The sequence below is a fragment of the Pleurodeles waltl genome, chromosome 1_2 (assembly GCF_031143425.1).
Source record: "Pleurodeles waltl isolate 20211129_DDA chromosome 1_2, aPleWal1.hap1.20221129, whole genome shotgun sequence".
NCBI lineage: Eukaryota > Metazoa > Chordata > Amphibia > Caudata > Salamandridae > Pleurodeles > Pleurodeles waltl.
The window spans coordinates 1,309,319,103-1,309,345,463 of record NC_090437.1 but is presented as its reverse complement, the minus strand read 5'-3'; the positions used below and the strand labels follow the sequence as shown (position 1 = coordinate 1,309,345,463).

General features: G+C 44.8%; 1 protein-coding gene across 1 annotated transcript in view; it reads left to right on the top strand.

Moving 5' to 3' along the window:
- The window catches only part of RAB11FIP5 (RAB11 family interacting protein 5), a 199,281-nt gene that overhangs the window by 110,657 nt on the left and 62,263 nt on the right, over window positions 1-26,361 (top strand). The window contains exon 3 of the mRNA XM_069205596.1: window positions 10,465-11,176. Coding sequence (XP_069061697.1) covers window positions 10,465-11,176 — 712 coding nt within the window. The remainder of the gene's footprint in view (window positions 1-10,464; window positions 11,177-26,361) is intronic.

The following is a 26,361-nucleotide window of genomic DNA, read 5'->3' as shown; positions in this document are numbered from 1 at the left end:
GGGAGTCAATTTCCACGCACTGTGACACCTTAGACATGAATAACCACATCCTAATGCGAAAGTTAGAATATTTATTTCTCTGTATTAACAGTGCTAATATCACGTAACTTAGTCTCAAAATCAAATGATAAACCTACAGAAACAATACTGGTTGACCAGATCTCATAAAGAACCACAATTTAATCAGCTTGGACCACTACACAGTCTAAAGTTACAGTAAAAATCAATAGCAAGAATAACCGTGCAAACAAAATGCCATACATTTAGGTTCAGCAAAGTAGAGTCCTCAATATCGTTAATATTAATGTAATGTCATTAATATTTAGCAGGCATCATAAGTGAGTATCCTAACTAACTTCTGATTAGAATAGCATGTTTGGGCTTCATGCAAAACAATTTAGTCAACAGAGATTTGGAAAACATCTAACTGTGGCTCTATCAAAATTAGTGACTGGTACCTAAGGACAAAAGCAAATAGACCCATTAATCAATAATATCGTCTTATACCTTGCCTCAGTATGGTTCAGCAAGTGGTAATAGTCTTCGTCAATTGGACACCTGTTCAGTCAGAAAAGCATCGGAATTCAGCATTAAAGTTCAAGATAGAGCAGTCTCAAGAATAGACATAATAGAATGTTTCTTCTAGGCAACAAAGTTAAGGAAAGTTAAGCATGTCTCCTCTCGGGACGGTCAAGAAGGATAATGCGGAATGGCCTCTCTTCTCTCTGTGCAGTCTGGCTAAGTTAGATTCCCTAAAGCTACTTCTCACATTGCTATTGGTCAAGGAATCGTACGTTTACGTTTAGTCCAATGAAAATAGAACCTTAAATCTAAATTTACTAAACCATTGTTCACATGTCGATGATTGGCTCTTCTCCTGTTCCCGTTGTTGTGCTTGTCGGGTAACACAATTGTATCAGCTTATACTCCAGTCAGTGCTTCCAATGTCAGTGAGTGTAAAAGCGAGGTTACCAGGAACGAAGTTATACAAAGTATCTATAGCTAGTACAACATTTTCTAGCAAGCCGTTCTCATGGGAAAGAATTTCAGCTACTAGCATTTGGTCAACGCAATGGAAAATCACAATTTTAATTCTCTAAGCAGCCATTTTGATTCGTCTAAGCAATGCACCTTGACATGAAGCCTTGAACTAGGCCCAAGACCTTGCTAAATTAAGGCTTATAATTACTAAAGCAAATACATAATACATAACCATTAATATGACATACTACTACATTAATCCAAATATAAGCTCAACATTTCACATTAAGAAGTACACTTTGTGATTATTGGTGGTCACTCAAGTAGGCACATTTTCAACTTGTGTATTAATTTTGTACGTTAACTCATTTTCTGTGCAGATTCAACATTCAGAATACATGAATATTTATTAGTAAAATTTCAGTGTTAACTATAGTTTCCGTGGGCATTCCAAATATGTCCTAGGCTTACCAGAGCTTCAGCAGTGATGCGCCCAGCTGCTCCAGTAACTGCCTGTCTCATACCTCCGTAGCATGCCCTGCTGTATCCCGGGAATTCATGTAAACTTCCTCACCAGTCAAACACTATCAATATTGGTGACTGCACTAGTATACAATCAATTCTAACCAGGAGGAGCTGGTAAGTAATCCACTGCCCAAGATTAATGCCTTTTATGCCATAATCCATGACTTCATGCTGTGAATTGGTCTAGAAATGCCAGTGCCTTATCTACAAATAATGATGTTCTGAGTTATTCAGTCCGGCGGGATGAGAGCAGGTGTATTTATTCTCCTTTTGTGAACATGATAGTTATTGAGGGTATATGAAGCCACATTAGACTTGCATTATGTTTAAAAAGATAGCTCTGAAGTACAGAGTATTTTCACACCAGGCCGGTCAAGTGATGCACCGCTCTTCCACACAGTATGGTGTGTGGTGGTGCCCATTGCCATCAGTAAAGGCCGCTCCGAGAATCCCCGATGAACAAGGAAGCCACGTTTTTCATTGCCTTGAGGTTAGTCGGTATGCAAGAACTTGCCTCTGAAGATGACAGGCTTCAAACAATGTCTCACATTTTGCAAACCCGTGTCTGTAAGATCTAAATGTTACTACCCTGCAATTTCTCTGTGCCAAGCACAGTTCCAAGACCAGCAGCAAATTCTCCTTCAAACACCCAAAGGCCAGCAGGGAGCTGGAAGCTTAACTCCACATCGCCAAGCAACAGAAAGAAGCTCAGTCCTGATCAAGGTTTCCCTCATCAGATCAGTTGAAGAAAAGACATAAGAAGCACAAGTGGAGCTCTTCGGTCTCTAAACAATCCTGCTGCAGAGGGAGGTCACAAAGCCAGTGTTCAGGGAACCAGACACTGGCTTCGCCTTCCTTTTCAGATCCAGTGTCCATTCAGGAGCCAATGCACCCCAAGTTCCCAGGCCACCATCTAGTCTTCTCCAAATTGTGGCTTTTAAGAAAGTGGTACTGCAGACTTCTACATTTCGCTTCACCCGCTCTGGTGCATCTTTTGGCCCCATGGAGCCATTGGGCCCGACAGTTCAACTTGTCTCTAGGGTAACTCACCTTGTGCAAAGTCAGCCTGCTCTGCAACTGGTGTTGGGGCATGTCTCAGCTCCTCTGCCACAGACCTCACCAGGTGTTCTGTTGGTGGCATCTGGTCTGGGCCTAGTTTCATGATGACCCAGGTTCGTATCACTTTTCACCCCAAGTTCCAGAACTATTACAAAGCACAACCTCGGGTTGAGGAGGACTGTCCTCTTCCTCAGCAACAGTATTTCAGGAGGCTGCAAGCTATTGTTCAGTTCGATTCGGCTGTTATTCAAGGCTTTCAACATGATGAGGAAGTTGATGAGGAAGCAGCTCGTTTGCTTGCTCCATTTCATACTGTTGCTAATCTAAACCTTGATTTGCAAAATGTCATTGGTCTCAATACAGCACCTAAAACTGTTTTGGGTTTGCCTCGGAAGCCCCTGAATGAGGAAAGACCTCTATTGGTTCAGAGGGAGGCATAGGTTTTGGAGATGCCACTCATGACCTAAGAGATCAAATGTACTGAAAAGATGCTGCATCCCAGATCTTCAAACTTCTGAGCCTGTTACCATTCAGTGAGGCTTCAGCTGACCCAATTTTGGCAGCCTTGTCAGATTCCTTTTCAGTCCTGGTGACGAGTTGCCACTTTGTTAGATGCCAAATAGCCCTACATTTTCTAGGCAGCACCCTACAACTGAGAGCTTCATGGTGCAGGCTTCTACTTGTAAGATCTGTTTGAACTGTTGTGACCTCTCCATGAGATAGAATCTAAACCTATTAATGTGAAAAGTAGGCACTTTTTTTTTCTTCCTTGGACTGACCAGAGCTATGCTTTTTGAATGGTTCTTGCTTCTGGCCCACCATTGCCACTTTTTTTTTTTGTACATGATGTGTAGTTTTGCTTGATCTGCGCACGATCTTTGAAACTCCTACTCAAACAGTTCAAGGTGATCAGGCTGCCAGGCAGATCTTACCTTTTGGTCTAGACCAGGGTTCTGCAAAGTCGGTCCTCTAGAGCCGGGCCCATGCCAGGTTTTTGGCATATCCACATTTAGAAACAAGATGTTTCAGAAATCTATTTTTTTTAAAATGTGGATATGCAAAAAATCTGGCATGGACCCGGCTCTCCAGGACTGACTTTGCAGAACCCTGGTCTAGACACCACTGACTTGGTTGCCCATCCCGTGGGAACCAGCATCACATGACAACTGGATGCACTCCATTGAATTTTCTGGAGATCTCCAAGGCTCCTTAATGAAAATGTCTTGTGACTAAGCAAGAAAGATGATTTGGCCTTAATGTTTTAAGGATAGCAGGGCAACAGTGAGCTTGTTGGGCTCATCTTCCCAACCTACCATTTTTATCACGAGTAAAAATTTCCAGGGCTACTCTAGGGCTGTGGCCTTCGGTCTGCCTTCGTAGCGGATCCAAGCTCTCACAGATTGTGATGCTAGGGGCAGAGGAGGTGCCAAGCATCAAGTACTAACCTAGCAACTTCAGCCCTCCTATTCTTCTCCAGGAAAACAAAATACATTTTCTTTAGCTCACCCATTAGAGGCCCACTGCGCCCAGTTGGAGACTGGATTTTTAACATTGCCTACTAGACTGGCAGTTGATCACATTTGACCATTGTGTCCTACAAATTGTCCTGGTCAGCTATGCGCTTTGCTTCCGTCCTCCCCTGTTTACACAGATTCCTTAGTGCACAGTCTTGGTTTCACCCTTGGCAGAGGAGGAATAGGGTGTTACTCACAGTACTTCATAGTGCCCACGAAGGATGGAGGATAGAGGTTGAGTCTAACCTTCTGGTTGCTGATCTTATTTCTCTGGGAGTTCAGTGTATAAGGAAACAGGCTTTTTGCAGGTTTCCCCCTTCACCTTATGCCCCCATTTGGACCACTAGTTGCTGTGTTTTCGACTGAGTGACCTGAGACATGCAACCAGACCTCCGTGCCAATGCCCTTACCCCTTACAAAGATTATGTAGAATTGGCTATACCCAATTAGCAAGTACTGACTTACTTATAAGTCCCTAGTATATGGTGGCCACAGTACCAAGGGCATGTATTGCATATAATGCAGTGCCCACCCAGGGCTGCAGAACTGGTCGTAACACCCTGTGTGTAACAGTGCAAAATGGCTCCCAGCTTGCCACTGAGTGTTAGCCCAAAAGTCGAGCCTGCCTTTGGTGAGCAAATGATAACACTCTCCGGGTACCTTTGTTGAGATAGACTGAGCCAGAGAGGGAAGACCAGTGCCCAAACCAGTTTTCCTGTGGGCATGTATCCACACCTCTAAGGTGAACTACCAAGCTCACAGTTGAGGAAAGGTTCAGACATCCTGAGAGTGGCTAGAATAGTGTACTCTGGGTTTGCCAGATACCATCCAATGCTGAAAATGTGTCTACCCCAAGAGAGAGGACCTGGTAGCCCATTGGCTGGTGACCACATGGTCCCTTCAGGGCACTTTTCCTCAGACAAAAATGGCACCCCTGACACCCTTAATGTCAAATCACATCGGAACTGGAAGGAGGACTGAAGAAAAACTGCCCTGCTGTCCCTTGGATCTCACAAAGAGACTGCACTGTCAGCTGGACTGCACTTAGTGCAGCTTGGGCTAACAAAGTTGGGACTGTCTGACTCCTAGCTCAAGGAAAAGTCATGCCCTAGCCCTAGACCAGAGCAGTGACTCCAAGGATCAGTTGGCTGATTTCCCCTGGAACCAGCCCCAGGAAGAAAAAAGCTGAAGAAGGCCAACCTGGCAAGTTGGTAGCCACTTTGAAGGAATTGCCACTGACTGTTGCTGGGTAACCCAACCCAAGAGACTGATCACTGATGGCTAAAAGTTGCACCAAAGTCAGATGGACTCGGGAGTGCCGTCAGAGTCTGGATTGGTCACCCAAGAAGGACACTAGCCTCCACTAAAGGATTTTGCCCTAACCGCTGTGTTTGACAAGTAACCCAGCCACAGCTGACCTTCTACTTGAAGAGGACATTGTGGGACCCAAATCTCTGTGGCCAAAGTCATCCCACATCACCCATGGACCAAGGAATCGCCAGAAAGGCAGTCCTGTTGACCACACAACCAGAGTATCTTTGAGTATCTTATCCTGTATCCCCAGCATCAGGACCACTCAATTCTAGTCTATGGTAGTAATGCTTTAAAGCTTGAAACTGGACTGGAAACCACTCTGGTGGCCAGGTAACTTTCTAAATCTACCCCATTGTCCTTCAGACCTCCATCCCGTTGGATTTGGTCACCCAAACCGGGCCAGAGATGCCAAACTAACTTTTACAAAGTTGAAAAGTTTGCAAATTTCTGATTGACAAATGTTTGTTTGCAGTTTTTCCTGAAAGCAGTCACATTTCCATTGGTGGAAGTCTGTGTTTTATCTCATTTTCATCTATCTACTGTATAGAAGAGTCTGTACCAGTGGATCCCATGGTGTATATGAATATGAAATCTTCTGTTGATCTTGAAAGATTGTCATGTCCATCTAACTGTTATACCTTGGCCAAAAAAGATGACTCCTGCTAGTGCGAGAGCTACAACTACAGCCCTAGCTTGGTGTTCTCTTCTGGACATTTGCTGTGCGCCCACGTGTGCATCTGACGATACCTCCATTAGGCAGGTCTGTATTGATTAAGCCCACCAGGAGGTCTATTTTACCTGTTTTGGTCCTATAAGATTTTCTGGTGTATGCCCACTAGTCGCAACAAAATCTTTGAAGGTGCATTGATTACTATGGATTCACAAATTTATGAAGCAAGATAGAAGTAGCCATTAGAATAAAGTCACAGCCCTTAAGGAATGTGCTTTCCAACAGTTCGTGACCATGCTTCTCGCCCAATACTTAAACTATATTCTTTCCATTTCTTTTAAAACTTTTCTCTGCTGCTTCCCCTTTGACCATCCTTCTGTAATGCAGGCAGTAGCATTAGTTGAGGGAGAGTAACTCCCCTGGGCTGAGCCAAAGTGTGATTGAAAATGTCTCAAGCCAATGACTCAAAGAGGCTGGTAGAAAATATCCAGTGGTTGAACGAGGTGGACCCAAGGCTCATAGTGTATGCTGGCAAATTGACCTGTGTACATAGCTGCTCTGTCAAACGAGACTTAAATAGTACGAGACCAATGGTGAATTTCTACTCTGCCCCGGCAACTTCTCTCAGCTTAGGCCACACGGAACAGTTTTGTGTAGCATATTACACTTGTATAGTGCATACTTTGAACTGAGTTGCTTCTGGGTGTTTATAATGGGCCAATATTGAGAGATCATGAGTTGAGGCTAGGTTCTCAGTGGCTGGCAGTGGGTCAGAAAGGTGTTGAATACATGGTCATCCAATCTTTGGCCTCTCTGTCCAGCATACAGAGCAGTTTTAACATATTCCAGTTGCATTTGTGATTCTTTGTAAATCTGAGGTACACGCTTGTCAGTACAAATTCCCAGTCCCCCAACCCCATTTCTTTAAAGATTGTTCAAATAACTTCATATAAAAAAACACCATACAAAAAAAATACAATCCAGCTCTCAAATTTCCATCCAGTGTCAATCCTTCCCTGGGGAAAAACATATAAAGGCATACTTGTCAGTACGAATTCCCAACCCTCGTCCCCTTTCTATAAAGATTGGTCAAATAACTTCATAGAAAAAAGACAAAATTGCCTTGATCCAATCCTTGATTGTATAAAGGATTGGATGTATGTCCCTAGCCAGCTGAACTTAGTCTGTTGGCAACTATCAATCTAGCTTCTGCTTTGGTTTCAGTATCAAAAGTGTTTCCTTGAATATATTTGACCGGAGCATCACATATTGGACAGAAATGCCAGACTTCTAGGTCTGATGCATTTTCTGCAGTCTTCGACAACCGACCCCGTTTATTGGGACAGGTTACTTAGAACCCTGGAACACTGCTTTGGCTTCCACAGTTGAGTACTTAGCTGGTTGTCCTGCAGCTGCAGTGCCTTGTCGTGTTTCACAGGGTTTGAGGCATCCCCTCCTCTGGTCTCCTGACACCGATCCTTGAAGATTCGGGTGTTTCTCTGTCGACCAGTATGCAAAAATCAATTGTACCTAAAGTCTTCAATAGTTCATAATCTCGTCCTCGTTTGTTCCTCCACTTAAAGCCTGCAGAAATGGAGGTCAGAAAAGCGTTTCTTAGGGTAAATTCCAAGATTACGGATTTCACCCTGCTCCTCACAGGAGCAAATGTTACTGCTTTTCCTGTAAACGTGAAGATTGAACTTCGTGTCCTCAAATAAGGCACCTCCTCACCCCTAACCACTCTTCAAACCCGTTGTTGAGGCATTTGTGATCTCTAGACTGGATTTGGAAAAGACTAGTTTTGGTGGCTCTGCCAGTAGAATATTGCACCACTCACACCTTCACGGGCCAGGCGTGCCACCATTTCGTTAAGATTTGGCCACATTAATAACGTGTGATCTTCACTGGCTAAATATCATGGCTGGGATCCAATCCAAACTCTTGCGTGGCCTACAAAGTCATCATAACAGTCTGTTATCTCACAGGCTGCGCTCCATTTCTGTAGACTTGAGGTGCCTCTGGAGGAGAAACGCCGTCCAACTTAATTTGCAAATAAATTGAGAAGGACTCCTCATTAGAGGCACTCCTTCACAGGTACCACTATTACCTCCTGAAACTCCTACCCTTCAACAGGAAATTGCTCACCTTCTCTGGTTTCAAAAAGCATCCTAACACTTGCCTCTTCCACCGGTTCCTAATCTAATATTCAATTAACTTAAATTGTGCTCTCCTACTTTCTTTGCTACTATTTTGTTATAATTGCATTGGTCCCCTCTTTTCAGTGGTTCATGTGTTCAGCTGTCTTTCAGTGCAGCTCAGTGTATTTTCAGGAAATACATGCTATGTACCACCCTGACTCGCACTGTGTAGTCTAGATGTGCGGTGTTAGAATATTAAATGGATAAAGGGGTGTCCTGCCAAGTGAGTGCAAGTTTAGTGGTGGTCCCCTATAGGTCACTGGCGCCTGTCTGTTCTGTTTGCCACTCAGTTTCATAATAGCTCAGCCTCTACCGCAAAAGCAGATGAAAGGTGGTACTTTAAGGTGTTGGGCTTCAAAAGTTGTGAGATCAGGCTAGAAGCTCCCTCAATTGGGCAGAAAACCAGTAAATTACTACTGAAAGTTTCTTCGCTAATAAGACTAAGCCCCACCAGGGACTGACACCCCTTAACTTTATGTATGCAATTGGACATTTCAACATGGTCATCTTTGCATGGGTCTGTTCAACAATTAATTTTGGTGAGCAGCATATATTATAGACGGCTAGTTTCCTTTCCTCCTCCGGATGCCTCATCTGAAATTGTGGTGAGAAACTTGGCATCCCATGGTTCTTCACCTGAGCTCAGTTTCCAGATCTTTGGAAATGAAATGTTACACCAGAGGTGAACCCTTTCTTTGCGAGTGTGATGTTTATCGCTTTAGTCTGGAGAGCCCGCTGGCCAGAAAGAAGTTTCCCAAGTACTCTGCAGTCTTCCAGCTGAAGAGGTGATTGACTTGGAGTCACTGTCTTGGCTTGTTAGCCTCAATCCACCCAGACCACTTCTTATAAGCTGTTGTTTTATTAGTATTGTTCTGGACTTGGCACATGTCGGGAATACCTTTCAGATCAGACCTCTCTAAGAAAAATCCAGCTTTTCACTTTAGGTGCTTTCCTACTACTGGAGCTTGGAATGGAAGAGAGGTGTTTGGGTCTTTTGGCCTCTTAAGTGTTCAGGTGATCTATTGGGCCAGGCACATAAGGTTCCACTCATTGTCTCGCCTTTTGTGTCAAACTTTGGACAACAGTACATATTGGTTCCCCCGCCAGCCAGGTGCTGTTTGAGCCTGTCCTGATGGACTTGCAAGAAAATACACACTTGGCATGGTTACTCCATCCTCTCTAGAGGTTTTGTTTGTGACACTCCTCCAGATGGGCAGAGTGCTCATTGTGGGGCTTCGTTGCAAAACTGATCTTCTACGCACCACCGGCTACAATGTCCTAGTCCCTGAAAACTGTTTTTTCCTGGTCAGGGCAGTATGATCTTGGTGTTTGCAGACAACCCCAAAACCATATTCTACATCTGCTGTTAGGTTGATGCTTGTTCCTCACAGGTGTGCCTATTTGCAGAGGAATTCCAAGATGCGCTCTGGTACTTGAAAGGCACGCTTAAATCCGACCTGAATCGATTACAGGTGAGTGGGCATAAACATGCATGGGTGGGTACCCGTAAGGATCTGTGCACTCTTCTTACAGCCATGGTGCGTATGAGCGATGGATACTTTTATTGTAGAGTTGAACAAGACGCACCATCTTTATGCATCAAGGATGGTCCAGTATCTTAATGGGGAGCGTGGAAAAGTGAAGCATGTTAGCAGGTGTGTAAGTAAACAGGAAGACACAGCCACATAAGTGCACTGATTTATAAAGTAACCAGTTTTATGAGTAATATGCATCAGTCATTTGATTTGTGGGTCTTTGACACATGAGACATGAGGAGAGTTTGGAAGAGGATGACTTTTAGATCACTGGTGCAACAGCTCGTTTGGGTAAAATGTTCTTATTGCACCTCAGTACTTTATTGGTAGTAGATAAATGTTATTGTGACCTTCGTTTATGTAAGTTTCATTTATTGTGTGGGTATGTGCAACTGGTTGATCTTATTGGTAACTCTCATTCTAAAAATAGCAAAATGTAAGTACTGAAAAGGAGCTGCAACCTGGTGCTCCGATTGGTGGACGGCATTTTGACTTTTTGTCTAAAGTTGAGACTGATCAGGGTTTATATGTGGTTTGTGTTGCCTCTTAAAATTTGAAGTATTGTTGTGCAAATTGTTTGAGGTCTATAGAAATAAGAGATTTGACCATATAAATAACTACTTTCCTTCTGTTCCCCAATGTCTTATTTTTCAATTTTGTGTTTTAAGATAATACAGCTTCTCCGCGGCAGACTCACAAGCGGGCTTTTAGCGACGAAGTTGGTCAGCTCAATAGTAGCATATTACCCGAGCCAAAGGCAGTCGATAACCTCAAGCCAAAGAACAGCCCTGTGTCCAAATCTTCCCTGTGTGTCAATGGAAGCCACGTGTACGCCGAAGAGCCCGCACCAAAGACCAATCTGCATATCACCGAACCATCCGTTGTGTCTCGGTCACTGCAGAATATTGCCAAAAAACCAGAAGAGCTCGCCAACACAGTATTTGCTGCTGCCCGTTCACCTCACCTAAAAATATCAGTTAGCAGCGCTGAAAAGCTGGAAGAGTCGAAACCCGCCCCTCCAGCGATGATCGCGCATGACGAGTCCAAGGTCTCCACCAAAGCGATTAACCTCCATCATTCCAACAGCAAAGGCAAGATTGAAGACGCCCGCCCAGAAGCCAAACCTGTGCAAATTGCCACTCCAATTGTGATGTCCATGGATTCGGCGAAGAAGTCTCACGAGGAACCCAAAAAGGAAGAAAAGAAGCCAAAAGTGGGCCTTTTTCACCATGGAAGTGGGAAGAGCGATCCTGGAAGCAAGACCTTTGTGGAGAAGACTGGCCCAGTGCAGACAAATTCTCCTCATGTCTCTGTGATCCCAGATGAACGGAGCAAGTCGAGCAGCTGGTTTGGTTCCAAAGATGCTAGTCAGAAACCAAGGTTAGTAATGAATTTTATTTAAAAACCATCAACTTATTTCCTTTCCGAATTGTGTAAATTGTTGCCTGCAGAGTTCTAAGATGTCTTTCAGTGTATTCCAAAGATTGCATTAGTTTCCACCTGGCCACAGTTGGGCTTCACTTGTAGAATAAAACCCTCTTGAGATGGGGCTCTCTGCAGCGATCACCGTCTAGAGCTTTTTAACGCCCTTTTAGGTGGTTAATGTGAATATGTATTGCTAATATCGACCCCGTGTTGTGGGAACATGGTTCCAGCCTGCTGAGGCAACGCCTAAGTAGATCTTACGTGGTTGTTAACCTTACGCTTCGCATATCCACAGCGGCATGAACCATTAATTAGAAGTAGATTTAAAGTGCATGTTATGGCCTTCTTAATTAGGATTGCCTCCTATTCCCTGTAGCCCTTTGCAGGGATGCAGGAATGTTTTCCTTCCATAATGAAGTTATGCTGCCTAATGGCACTTGACGCGGAGTGCTCTCCAGTTGGCGGTACGGTTGTATTGCTGTGCAGAAGTAACTCCAGGCACCGTGTTATCTCTTGCAGAAATGGTTGCATGCAACATTTTCACATCTCAGTAATGCAGCAGAGAAACATTCATACATAAAAAATAAATATGTATTTGTAACCATCAATAATTCATTTTTGGACTGAAACACCAAGGCTCGGAGAAGGTGTTTGAGTCTGTTGCGTGCGTAGAGTTGGCGATTGGGGACCGTCAATGGAAATTAAATAGTCCGATGAGCATCCAGAGGATGACTCCTCACACGTTCAACTTGTCACATTTGTGCCCCTCACCGTTGCCAAATTGTGAGATTGCAATGCTTGCTGAAAAGACTGAAACTGATTGCATGTCATTAAAAAATAAAAATACATTGAACCCTTGATTATGGGACTAATTCCATATCATTTTAAGAAATGTGTGAGATACTTGAATATAGGTTTGTTCTGGACTGAACCTCTCCTTTCCCTAGGTAATCCTGTCTGTTGCCAACAGGGCAGTCTGCGTAGAAGACAAGATCTTCATCAGGTTAAAATCCATGGCTCAGGCTCTGGGTAAAGTCTGCTTGTTTTCTGAACACAGCCTCACTTGTAAATTGGAGGCAACTGTTTTGCGTTTGGTGATTGGGTTTGCGATTCAAGCTGATAATCTTCCGAACCACAACCATAGTTTCTTCCCATTTCTCTGTTAAGAGCAAAGTAATTTTAAGTCTGCTTTGAAAAGGCGGACTGTCAAGGCTCAGCCTTCCGTCATCACCTAAATTATTCAACACACTTGTCATAAAAGGATCCTAGACCTAATGGGCCCTTGTTGCTAGAATAAAGCAGTTGTCTCCTCTTATAATTGGCCGCTGTGAGCAGTAATATCAAGTTATTGCATTTTCACTGGTTTGTACCACTCCTGCAGTCCAGAGCAGCCATGCTTTGTTTCAGATGGTTGCTAATTGAGGATTCGCCCAGTTCATTATAATTTTCCCTTTTTTGGTATGTGGGCAAACCTAAATCCATTAAATAGTTGCAACTGGTGCCAAAATAAAGTTTGTGGCACGTGAAACCATAGTGCCGAACAATCTACATTTGGTGCACTGTACGCGGTATTTGTAGGAGCACAGCATCTCTTCCCCCTTGACATCCTGGGATGTTTGTGTATTTGTAGAGTACAACCTAGCTGAAGATCACCCAAGTGGTGGACGTGAGCGTTTGCTCTGCAATAGTCTGCAGAGTGCCCACCTCCCTTTACCTCTACTCACAATCTTAATATCGGATTCTGCACTGTGGTGGCTTTGCTTCCAGGTTTAGATTTTTCCCTTTAAGATGTTCTTGCTGCCTCTTCCCATCCTGTTCCATTTCCCATAAACTAGTGACTTATAGGTAGTCTTTCTTCCTCTTTGTTCACAGAAGAAATTGTGCTTTTTCATCCAGTGAACCAGGTATCATTTATTCTTTCCTTTTGCCCAATGTAGCATATCAGCTTTCCCCATACTCTTAACTCTCTTGTGGTTGAGGACTCAATCTTATTTCTTTTTCTTTTTATTTTTTAAACAATTACACCGCTAGAGGACTGTGGGTGGGGACCGTCCTGGGACACTGCAGCTTGCTGTGTGATTACTTTCTGGGATGAGGAAAAGAATGAATGCCATATGTCTAGTTCTCTTGTAAGCTCTCATCTCCTCCTTAGTGGTGTCAAGTTTCAGCATCCGCCTCACTGCCCAAACTTTCTCTTTTCACCACTCACCTGCAGGCTAGGGGGCGGGGACTTTTTACTCGTATTAGCGGCCATGGGCCCATCCCTTTCCCACGATGAGCTTTCCCAGAATGCCCACTGTCTCTTTGAAACGTATTGACATCACAGAAATAATTTAGCATTCTTATTGAGAAACCTAACCTTTATCCTTTGATCTCTTGAGTACTGAGACACATAACCAACCTCTTTCTGTGCAAACGAATTGTCTACTACCGGTGTCCTGGGGTGTTGGGCGCCATTGCCCTTTCCATCGGGTGCCTGGTATTTATCCTGTGCAGCGCTCTGCTGCCCTTTGGCCAGGTTGACACTATAGAAATAGCATATACATATGTTCATCTGTAGGTCTTGACTCTACAGGGAAGAGTGGTCAAGCAGTAGGGACTTTAAGAGCTTATGATGGTTTGAAATTATGAAACCGTGTAAAACCAAGCAGTCCGATGCTATTATACAGTCAGTCATTTCTGTTTTGAAAAGGATTGGTATTTGTTAATATCAGCAAAATGCAAAACAGTTCAAATGTAGATGAAAAAAAAAAAATAGATGGCCATAACCTCTTCAGGGTTGTGGACCCTGAAGAATACTCTTAGTTGTTGCATTGTGTTAGAAATGGGGTCTCTAGTTGGCAGTCGGTTTGCTCCCTGTCCAAGTAGGGACATTCACTCTAGTCAGGATGAGGAAGATTCCTGCTCAGATAACTCCTGCTCACCTGCTTGGTAGCTTGGACCGAGCAGTCTGGCTTATCTCAGAAGCAATGTGTAAAGCATTTGCACATAACACACAGTAACACTGTGAAAAAACTACAAAAGGACACAATACCAGTTTTAGAAAAATAGCCAATATTTATCTATTTAAAACAAGACCAGATACAATAAAAATCCAACAAACAGTAATAAAAATATGAATCCTGCAAGATTTACTCAAACATTCAGTTCCTTTGAGTCAATAGCTCCACCTGGGCTATCACGACATCGTGATAAACAAAACCAACAGTTCAGGCTGGCCGCAGAGTCGCAGGCCAGCTACAGTGCCAGGAAGACCTGCAAACAGTACCTTCGATTTGAAGGGCGTTGTGATCCTCGCAGTGCACTCCGGAGAGCGACGTTGTGGTGTGGGTTGGAGACTAGATTGTGTGAGGGTAGGCACAGTCCTTCCAGGTGCAAGCGACCACTCCTCCCTCCCCTCTAGCTCAGATGGCTCATCAAGATAGGTAGGCTACACCCAGGCTCCCTTTGTGTCACTTGCTAGAGGAGAGGTGTGAACAGCTCTACTGTCAAACTTACCCAGACGATGAATCCACAAACGGGCAGAGTCACAGAATGGTTTAAGCAGGAAAATGCCTACTTTCTAAAAGTGGCACTTTCAAACTCACAATCTAAAAACCAACTTCACTAAAAGATGTATTTTTAAATTGTGAGTTCAGAGACCCCAAACTCCATATTTCTATCTGCCCTCAAAGGGAATCTGCATGTTAGTTATTTGAAGGTAGCCCCCATGTTAACCTATGAGGGAGATAGGCCTTGCAACAATGAAACACGAATTTGGCAGCATTTTACTGTTAGGACATGTGTGGACATGTGTGTCTTACATGTCCTACCTTTTAAATTCACTGCACCCTGCCCATGGGGCTATATGGGGCCTACTTTAGGGGTGCCTTACATGTACCAAAAGGGAAGGTTTGGCCCTGGCGAGTGGGGACACTTGCCAAGTCGAATTAGCAGTTTAAAACTGTACACACAAACACTGCAGTGGCAGGTCTGAGCCATGTTTACAAGACTACTAATGTGGGTGGCACAACCAGTGCTGCAGGCCCACTAGTAGCATTTGATTTACAGGCCCTGGGCACCTCTAGTACACTTTACTAGGGATTTACCAGTAAATCAAATATGCCAATCATGGATAAACCAATCAACAGTATAATTTAAAGAGAGCGTATGCACTTTAGCACTGTTTTAGCAGTGGTAAAGTGCCCAGGGTCCAAAAGCCAACAAAAACTGGTCAGAAAAATTAGGAGGAAGGAGGCAAAAAGACTGGGGATGACCCTGCAAAAAAGGCCAGGTGCAACAGATTGCATTTATCATAGTGGCTTTCCAGCCTGTTGAGTGATGATGAATACTGTTACATCTTGATTGTGTGGTATAGTCTGGTATATTCTGATTCGGTCCTTGTGGTCCTAGTTAAAGGAACTAGTGACAGCCAGTGGAACAACCTGTCCTTCAGGGCTCTGGGTTCAAGCAAGGCACTTCCGAGTCAGAGCCACAAATTTTGTGCTTCAAAAACGTTAATGACACCCCTAAATTGTAGTAATCAGGCCACCTCAATCCTCTCCGGGTAGTTTGAGGTAAATTTTCTCTCCAGCAGAATTGGGGTGGGGGGAGGGGTAAAGAAAAGTGGTATTGTGATTTATTACTGAACAGTTTACCATAGTGGCTTAAAGGGCAAGATTTTTACAGAAAATTCTGAAACAGCATTTCTATGCAAATCATGAATGTTTCTATAAAACTAATTGTCAAACAAAACATGCTTGCCAAGGCCTAAGTTACTTTTGAAAGAATTGAGCCATTTGGTTCTTTGTATTAGCCCAGGGAGAAGATTTATGGACCCCCCGGAAATGTCATGTAAGTACATTGTCTGCCTCAAACGCAAACCAAGTGAGTATGGTAGATGGCCCTTCTTCCGGGGCCATAAAAGTATTTTTGTGCCAAAGCTTGTACTTTCATGCAATATGTGAAGTGCAGGTGATAAAAACCATCTTTAAAGTCTGCTTTCAGCCACACCCCAGCAAAATTATCCCGATTGCTGTACTTTTTTAGGCAAGCTGAAGGGTGAGGATGTGGTGGGGGTGGGAGGGACAGCAAAAGAGCCGGGGCAATGATATTTGAAGGGGTGAGAGGGCTAGAAAACACATGCATACTCATGAAGTGATAACTGTGAAAGAAAAAAGCAGTTCCCTAAAAGTGAGCAGCGGCGGGATACAAGTCAGCCAATCAGAGTGATTGCCCCTCCCCTGGAGCATAGCCTCTTTACAAGCCCAAGAAGAGGAAGATAAGCTATTGAATAAGAAGCCAACAATTGAGAGGTGTTTCAAAGCCAACTAATGGTAAGCAATAGGTAGGATTTAAGTACATAAAGTTTGCAGTAGGTGTTTTGTAGTGAGTTTGTGCAGTCTGGTAGGCGGAACCTGAAAAGGCCATCCAAGGTTTTTTGCCTAGGGCAAAACAGCAATTTTAACAAGTCTTGTAGGACGTCATTGCTGTTACCCCCTCCTGTACCATTTCACCAATAAAAATGTGTGCCAGAAAACAAAGAATTGATTGTTCTATCTCGGGCTACTGCTGTCCTATGCCAGCATGCAACGGTTTGCCTCTTTTGACAAATCCAGACTAGCAAGCATTTGCAAAGCCAATGTTAATGTGCAACTATACACAAATCCTGGGACGCACAAATGTGCACAGGCTATTGCCTTGTCACAGCATAACTTTCTGTAAGGGGCCATAAGCCTAGGCGATAAACCGGGTACAGGCATAGTAGGCAAAGAAAGGTAGGTTGCACAGCAACAAAGAACAAATAGTGTGTACACATTTGTAAACCAAGACCTATTGGCTTTGCTAGAGCTTGTTTATCTGATGAAGACGTCCTAAGTCCAAAGGGTATACTCAGCACTTGCTGTACTTCACAGCTCGAGCAGCACCTCCATGATGAGGCCCAACCGGTCAGACTAGTCTGAGATCTGCCCGCAGCCCCAGTCCAGAGGGGACATGCTAGTTTGGGCTAGACTGTTCCTTTTGAATCTGGACAAATGCTGGTTGCATATGGTTTTTTGCTGTCTGCAGTGGCACAGTGAGGAAAAATGGCAGACCACAGCTAGTATCGCTTTTTAACATCACTTTTATTTATTTATTTTTAATATTTTTGCACCTTGAGTACCGTTTACAACTGTGGTCCCTGCGGCTGTTCCCACCCTGCAGGCAGTTGTCAGCAGTTGTTGCTCTTGTGGTGGGTGTGATCACAACTGCTGCTGTGGTAGAAGCTATTGACATTGCAGTAGTTGTATCTCTGGTTGAATCTGTGGTCCCCGCTTAAGTCCATTTTGGTGTGGTTTCTGTTCTTCTGACTGTTGTAGCAGTTGCTGCTATTGTCAAGGTGCTTGTTGCTTCTTTGGTGTGGAACCAGTTGTCACAGTTGTTACGGCAGCAAACACTGCTTTAACAGTCCCTGTTGTGCTAGCAGTTGTTGCTGACTCTGCAATGGTGGCGGCTGTTGCCGATGCACTCCCTGCTGTGGTGGTAGATGTGGTTGCTACTGTAGTTCCCACTGTAGTTGTAGTTGCCGATGTTGACCCTGCTGTGGTGGTTGCTGCAGTCACTACTGTGGTCCATGCTTTGATTACAGCTGGGATACAAACTATTGTCACTCATCTTCTGCGCTTTACCTTGTTGCTCCTGTGGTAGTGTCTGTAGTTGCAGAGTGTGGCTTGTGGTTCCTCTATCTGCTCTATTATTCAACAATGATTGAAACTATTGTGGTTGATGTTGTTGCTGACGTGGTGGTGGCTATTGCCGCTGCACTCCCTGCTGTAGTAGTAGATGTGGTTGCTGATGAAGTTCCCACTGTAGTTCTAGTTGTGGTTGCTGATGTTGACCCTGCTGTGGTGGTTGCTGTAGTTACCCCTGTGGTCCCTGCTTTGATAACAGCTGTGGTACAAACTGTTCTCACTGTAGTGGTCTCTTTCACATGTTCAATTGCTGCTCCTGTGGTAGTGTCTGTGCTTGCAGAGTTTGGCTTGTGTTGTGGTTCCTCTTCCTCTTCAATCAATCAGGTGTTACTCCTATAGCACGGCTTGTCACCCGAGTGGGTATCCAGACGCTTGCTGCAGGTGATTATTTGAAAAGCCAGGTTTAAAGTCCCTTTTTGAAGTGGGTTAGTGAGGGTGCGGTGCAGAGGTGGAGGGTGTGAAGGCTTTGGTGGCGAGGTGGGAGAAGGAGCATCCTCCAGCGTGGTACCTTTACGAGGGATCTGTGTGGAGCAGAGGTTCCTGGCTGGTTGGTGGAGGTGAAGGCAGCGGTTCAGGTAGGCGGGTCCTTAGTTATGGAGGGATTTGTAGGCATGGGTCAGGAGCTTGACGTGGCATCTTTTCCGGATCGAGGTCCTTCAGGTGTTGGATGATGTAGGTTTTCTTGGGCAGGATAAGGATCAGTCTGGCACTGCGTTCTGGATCATCTGCGGCCTTTGCATGACTTTGTGGTAGTGCCTGCATAGAGTGCATTGCCGTAGTCCAGTCAGATGGTGATGAGGGTCTGCGTCCATGTCTTCCTCGTGTCAATGGGGAGCCACACAATGACCTTGAGCGTGTGGAAGCGGTCTGAGCGAACAGCGTTGACTGGGTGTTTCATGGAACGTTCATTGTCGAGAATAATGCAGAGGTTGCAGGTGTGATCTTTTGGGGTGTGGGTGGGGTCTGAGCTCCGCTGGCCACCGGGAGTCACTCCAGAGGGTTGAGGGTCTGCTGAAAATCAGAACCTCCGTCTTGTCCGTATTGAGCTTCAGGCAGTTTTCCTTCTTCCAGGCGGATAAGTTATTCATACAGTTGTGGAAGTTGGTCCTTGTCTTGGTGGAGTCTGAGAGCAAGAGGGTGAGCTGTGTGTTGTCAGTGTAGGAGATGATGTTGATGTTGTGTGATCTCATAATGTCAGAGTGGTGTCATGTAGGCGCTGGACTTAGGGAGGAGCCTTGGGGGATGCCGCAGATGGTGTGCTTGACCTGTGAGGTGAGGGGGCTGTGGGGGAGGCAGTCTCTGGGTGCATTCTGTAAAGGATGCCTTCCATCTGAGAGCATCATCTGTGATCCCTATCTGTTGTAGTCAGTTCAACAGTATGGGGAGGAGATGGTGGCGGAGAGGCCGAGCAGAGCAGGATCAGGGGGGCTGATTCTGTGAGCAGGGTGCAGATGTAGTCTGAGAGGATGAGAGCTGTTTCGATACTGTGATTGGCTCTGAAGCCTGATTAGGGGAGGTCTAGCAGGTTGTTTCTCTCCAGGTGTTCGGTGAGTCGGAGGTTGATGGCCTTCTCCAGGACTTTGGCGGGGAAAGGAAGCAGAGAGATCGGGCAGTAGTTATGCCTCCTACGTTTATTAAAGCTGTTGTGGTTGGTGTTACTGCTGTCATGGTGGAAACTGTTGTCACCGCTGTGGCAGTCCCTGTTGTGGTAGCAGTTGTTGTCGACTCTGCCATGGTGGCGGCTCTTGCTGGTGCGCTCCCTGCTGTAGTGGAAGGCTTGTGGTTGCTGATGTTGACACTGCTGTGGTAGTTGCTATAGTTACCACAGTGGTCTCTGCTTTGATTACAGCTGTTATACAAACTGTTGTCACTCTAGTGGTCTCTTCTGTGCTTTCAGCGATTGTTGCTCCTGTGGTAGTGTCTGTGGTTGCCGACTGTGGCTTGTGTTGTGTTTCCTCCTGCTGCTCTGCTCCCTATGGTGATTGGCGCTATTGTGGTTGCTGTGGTAAAAACTTTGGTCACTTCTGTGGTCAGTGCGGTTGTTCTAGGCTGCTGTGGTCAAGGATGTGTGGGTGTTGCTGCTGTGATGACAGCTGTTGCTATTGTCCCTACAATCTGGGAGGTGTTGTTGCTTTTCTTTTTGCAATGGTTGCAGCAAGGGTTGCAGCTGTTGTCGACACCGTTCTGGCAGTTGTTGTTTTCTGCACAACGGCATGGACTTTATTTAGGTGTCACCAGGGGTTGCAGCTGCGACCCCTGACTTGCCCCTTGCGACCCCTGGCACTGCGTGTGCGACCTCAGAGGTGGTAAATTCACTGCCAGGAACACGGGAGCTTGTCCTTGAGGACGTCGGTTGGTGCTCATTTTCCTTGTTTTCTATTAGATTCTTTATTACACAAACAGTGAATAACCTTATTCACCATTTGTGTAATAAAAATGGAATATTATTAGCTGGGATATGACCCTTTCTGGCAACTAAGGTAATTAAAAAATGTTTTCAAAGTATATTGTAAGCACGCTTGCAGGTGAGTGTGTCTGAGTGCGTAAATGTGTGCTGGAGTGAAAGTAAAGGTCAAAGGGCGTGCCATGTCACTTCCGCTACCCCTGGCATTTTGATGAACTGATGCCATGCGCTGCTGTGCCTGCTGCCGGGGTCCCAGATATCACGACAGTAACTTCTGCCTCTAGTCTCTGCTGCTGAGGCAGTGCCCGCTGAGCCCGCCTGCTGATGTCACATTTCTGGCAGGGAAGCTCTGTAGTGTCAACTCTGTGTTTTATTTTTTGTTGCTTTTTTTAAGCCCACTCACCAATGCAAAAACACAATCCAAGTGTGTAACTGCTCGCATGGACACTGACAGCCTGCCTCCGCCTTCTGCTTCCCATCACAAGAGCTCTGGCACACTTGAAACTGCCTGAAGCCAGACCTGAAGTGCACGCCAGTCAGGGCTTGCTTTCAGTCCTCCAGGGCAGGCCACATTATAACCCGTGTCATGGTCAGAGCGTCTCATTTGTACCAGGTCATGGTCAGATTTTCTACCAATTTATGATTCTGTAAATGCTGATAGAGGTGCCGAATGTGCCAACGCAGATTTTCTCCTGCTTCCAGGCACTCTGAACCAGCAGCACTTCTGTAAAACGGTCGTATCCATTAACGCCCATGTGTTAATCATGCTACGTGTTGTAGACTGCTGTCTGATGTAAAAAAAAAAGGAACTGTAGGTTTCGTGATATCAACATAAGAAGATATACAAGCAACAATTCTTGTTATTAAAAAGGAGGATGTCACAAGCATCCTTTGCAGTCATGTGCATTAACATGCATTATCTTTCTACTATGAGTTTAAATTCTGGGAAGCCCAGCCGATTTTTAGTAAGTATTTTAATGAAAAAATGTACTGTTTTGGGAAAGTCATCGGGTTCACATTTGCAGGTGAGATATTGGAGTTAGACGCACACTGCTCACATCTGGGCCTTCTAATCAGGTTGGTGTCCGACACTTGGCAATGTTGGCCTGACGTCTCAGTATTCTGAGGCAGGTGGTCCAATTTTGATTTAGTTGTTTGCAAAAACGTTCATTGTAAAGCCCTTTCCCATTAGCTTCTCATGAAAAATTAATACGTGAGCAGGGAGTGGTCCTTTCTGTTCAGCGCACATGCAGTTCTGCCTTCAGGAAGGGGAATTTGTTGACTAGAATAAACCAACTGATGTAATTAAGGGCTCCTAGAAGCCTTTCCCGCTTCAAGAAACAGCCCGTCTTCATCAGTGTATTCAACTTCAGCCTGTGGATAGATCTAGGATGTCATTTGCTGCCTATCTGACAGTCCAGCAAAGCCCCACAGGTGTCTGCCACCAGAGCACGGAGACGGGTCAGCCGGTGTCACTGACGGTCCACTGTTGTCCTTCCAGCCCCACAGATGGCGGCCGCCCGGGCCACCACTGCTGTGAGAACGTGCAGGTAGCTGTGCTGATCCACCAGAGCCCCACCTGTTCACCTAACTCTTTAGAAATGCCACGAGGTCTACCACCCAGTCCCTCTCTACCATGACGTCAGAGACCGCTAGGCCAGAGTACCTGCCTGTCCACTGCGGTCCTTCCATCCCCAGATGTCTCTCCTAGGCCACCTCTACCATGAGAACATGAGGGGGGTTCACTGTTGATGTGCTACCACGCTGGGTCCTCCAGGGCACCGGCTATCCACCAAAGTCCTTCCAACGCTGCAGGTTTTTGCAGTGCAGTCCATCTGTACCACAAGAACATGGCGGCGGCTCTGCCATAGCGCCTCCAGCTGGAACGCTGCAGAGCTCTGCATATCCGCCAGTGTCTTCCTTCTCCTTACAGAACTCTGCAGCTTCTTGTTATAGAGCTGTGGCTGATAAATTAAAGAAATGAATAAATCCAGGATTTGTAAAGCATGGCAGATCACCCATGAGGTGCTCAAGGTGCAGAATTGTGGGCACTGGGAGATTGAGTGATTTGCCCAAAATCACAGAATGTTGAGCCAACGCTGAGACCCAAATCTTGTTCCCCCAGCACCAGGTCAGCAGCTCAGGCCGTTACGCTACACCCTCTGTGAGGAGCGCCACCTAGTCCCTGCAGAGCCCACTTAGCTCCTGGGCAAGGGTCCTCAACCAGGTCTACCCCTGTGTAGGTCTCCGCCAACATGACCTGGTGTCTCCAGGCCGGTCAGCTATTTTTCTGTCTGGGATTGTCCTGGCGTCTCTTTAGTGGCTCCTAACTTAAAAGGGGAAAAAGTAGTTGGCGAGAGAACAGCAACACAGGGTGCGCTGATCCTGCTACATCCTCAACGTCTTAGTTGCTGCTGCAGAGTTTCAGGTGCAGTCAAGGTGAGTAGGAGGTCATGAGTCCTGCAGAGCACTAGTATTTATCAAAAGCTCGTGGCTCTGGCCCAAATTTAGTTTCGCCCAAGCGAAATGGCTGTTTTGCGAGAGAGTGTTTCAAGGTTGTATGTTTATTGAGCACTGATGGCTGCATCCAGCCTCCCTATAATTAATTAATTTGGAAATTGAAAACAACCTACTCTGACTGTTTTGTGATGGATGGCATCAGAGGACAGCCCGCTGTCGCAATACATCTTCCACTCCACAAAGAAAGACAGACGTTGGATCAGTGAACTCACTATGAGCACATAGCACACTAAATCAGGGGGGGTTTCCAACCTTTTCTGCAGTAAGAGCTACTAATATTTTTAGCGTTGTTATAGTGAGCACGTCATACACAATTCCACTAGTGACCCTCCATGCAAAATTGTCTTTCAGAATCACACCGTTATATCAGGCAGGGTTGCTAGTGGTAATGTAAAAAAGCTTTATCAATCTGGAACGCCTCTTCATGAATAATAAGTAGTGGCCATAACTGCAATGCCCTTGTCACCAAGGTAATATTAGTAGTACATGTCCCCAATGCCACGAGTGATCTCTCCTATCCTCTTTTAATATATTTTGCAGATCCAACCAAACTTCTTAATGTTCTGAAAATACACACATTTTCGTCTTGAATGTGTGCTTTTCAGTTTGGTCTATATATTAACTAAACTAAGCAGAAGCTTCGCATTTATGCTGCGCAGCACAGATGAGAGCTGCTTACAGGTACCTGGAGAGCCACTAGTAGCTCACGAGCTACTCGTTGGAGAAGCCTACACTAAACCTTAACCCTTGGTGAAATAGAACTTGCATCAGTCAAAGGAACATGAAGACCAAACACTGCATGTTAATAACATGATGTAATTCAAAATACAACACAATAATGGGCAACCTCTTTCCAAATACATAACATTAGTGAGCATTAGTATATTGTTACTCAGCTTTATAAGAAGTGTGAGATTTTGAACCACTCTTGACACAACTACTATCAACCCCCAACCGTCCTCGGTCAACCAGATCCTGTTGCAGATCATGATTATTTAGATATATCTTCTCAAAGCTTGCAAACCTCGCAACATGCAGCCTCTGTCTGCCATCTACTCTCCACTGCCACGAGCATCTCACACGCAGTCTCAGCTCGGGTTCCTTGATGCTCACTCAGTCCTATCTCTTCACACTGTCCATTCTTTTGCCTCTAATCTGTCTTGGTCTTTTAGTTTCATAACCATCTGCATGTGCACTCCCCTCACTCCACACATCACCCTCTGTAACATCTTTCATTTTCATGATAGTCATCCACAATACTTTGGGCCTGGTTCACAAAGGTAAGGCGAGACCAAAAGTCTAACTTTACTACTTCTTGGTATTCACAAAGGTCTAGTAAAATTGCTAGTAATAACGTTACAAGTCGTAATTTACCCTTATGAATACCAAACAGTAGTAAAATTAGACTTTTGGCATAAGTTAGACTGAAGGGCTAAAGTTAGACTTTTGGTTTAAACTTAAACCTCAGGTCTGAAGTAAGCTTTCAGGTGTAAGTTTACCTTTGTGAATCAGACCAAGAGTCTAACTTTACTATTTTTCGGTATTCACAAAGGTAAGTTACTAATAGTAACTTTACTACTAGTAATTTTACTAGTAGTAGCTTAGATTTGTGAACACTGAAAAGTAGTAAAGTTAGAATTTTGGTCTAAGTTATGCTTTGCCCTAAATTTACCTTTATGAATGGGACCCTTCATTTTTAAGACCCTTTCCTACCTCTAGTTATTTCAAATAGTTTTCCCTGTGGCCACGTGTGGGGCTGTTAGATAAGCCAGCTCTTTTACCGGTTGGCCCATCCTTCTGACTCCTCTACGCACTTTGAATGCACTTTCGCAGTATCCTATTAAATCTCTTAATCACGTCAATACTTTGTTGTCAAAGGTGCCACACCACATTAGCTCAAAAAATAAGTAATGACCTTGGCGGTACAAATTGTTCGCCATTACCTTACACACAAATACTTTTTAGAAACGTGATTACATTATCAGTTATGGGTTCACGCATACATCTCCCTTCGACTGTAGTACCTCGGCTACCTGTGGTGGCTGTCCTTGAAATATGTTGAAGACATCCCAGCTAGTGTCTGTAAACTTGCTGCGATGCTGCTGGGGAAGAGTGGATTGCTATGCAGGGTGGGCACTCTGCCATCCTCACCGTCTGCAACTGAGTGGCAGATGTTACCTTCTGTCACGAGCAACTGGCAGAATTCTGGTCCCTCTTGTCGCCATCCAGTGGGACAACAGGGTACGTTTGGAACTGTGCTTGCCAACTACGCCCGACCCTTGAGTAGGGAACGCAGCACCAAGATAAGATGGAGGGCTCCATCTTCACACATTGCACTGCCAGGTGACTGCAAGACCACCCCCCTCACTATGCTTATATTAATTGCCACCACATGTGCCCTCCTTTGGGAACACAGAGTCCGAACTTTCTCTGTTGCCTGAGACCCACCTCACGACCTACATGTTTAACTATGTGCAAGCCTTGAATTATCCCTTTAGTTTTAGAGAGGAGATCTTCATGTTTTTGTTTATTGTTGTATACTGCACTGAAAATACCATTAAAAAATTTAAGAAAAAATAAATCTCCCATCCACCCATTCTGAAGATGATCAACTGATACCAACACCCTGCACAGATGAGAATGGTACCAGTATGCCCACCATGTACAACATGTATAATTCTGTCCCAAAGACCCATTGGGGGAGCCAACTCTTTTGCCCCCTGAACAGCCCAGCTTCCTCCAAAATCTAGTCCGCAATTTTCTAAAAAGGCTATGATGATATTTCTCTTGGCCACTCTTTAAACAATCTTCATTACCTCTTGCTTTGCCTTGTCCAACCCAATCTCCTTTACCCACTCAGACGCGTCCTTAGATGTTCCACTATCCACCCTAAGTTTAGCAATTATATGTTCAGTATCATTACCTACCTCATCTTCTAATAATTCTATTGGTAGTCTGGATAAGCAGTCCACCCTTACATTGCTCCCATCTGGAATGCATTTAAAGTTGAAATTATTCTCCAATAGTTTTGTGGTCTAAGATACCAAAGGATGGTGGTCTGTCCTGAGAGAGAGGTCTTCTCCAAAGAGGTGTTCTAAACTTTTCTACCCCTCAGACACAATTCTGCATTTCTTTCTCTATTTAGTACCTCTGTAATACTGGTCTTAAAAAAATAAAATAAAAAAAAGACCTGGACGCAAAACCCATGGTAACTTCTTCACTTATCACCCTAACTCAACACCTCCCCATTCCGTATTCAATGATGCAACTAATATTTCCTTCAACTAAAAGATGAAGAGTTGGAGTCTCTAATACATCCTTTTCACTCAGTCAATAGCCATTTGAATTCCACATTTTTCTTCAAGAAAGTATGTCACTGGCAGTTTGTTCTTTAAACATGAAGTGAAACTCGCACAGTCTTACAAGACACCTTGGCAGATCTTTCTTTGGGGAAAGGTGCACCAACAATACTGTCTGCTGGACTGGGCTTTTATTGTGTGATCTAC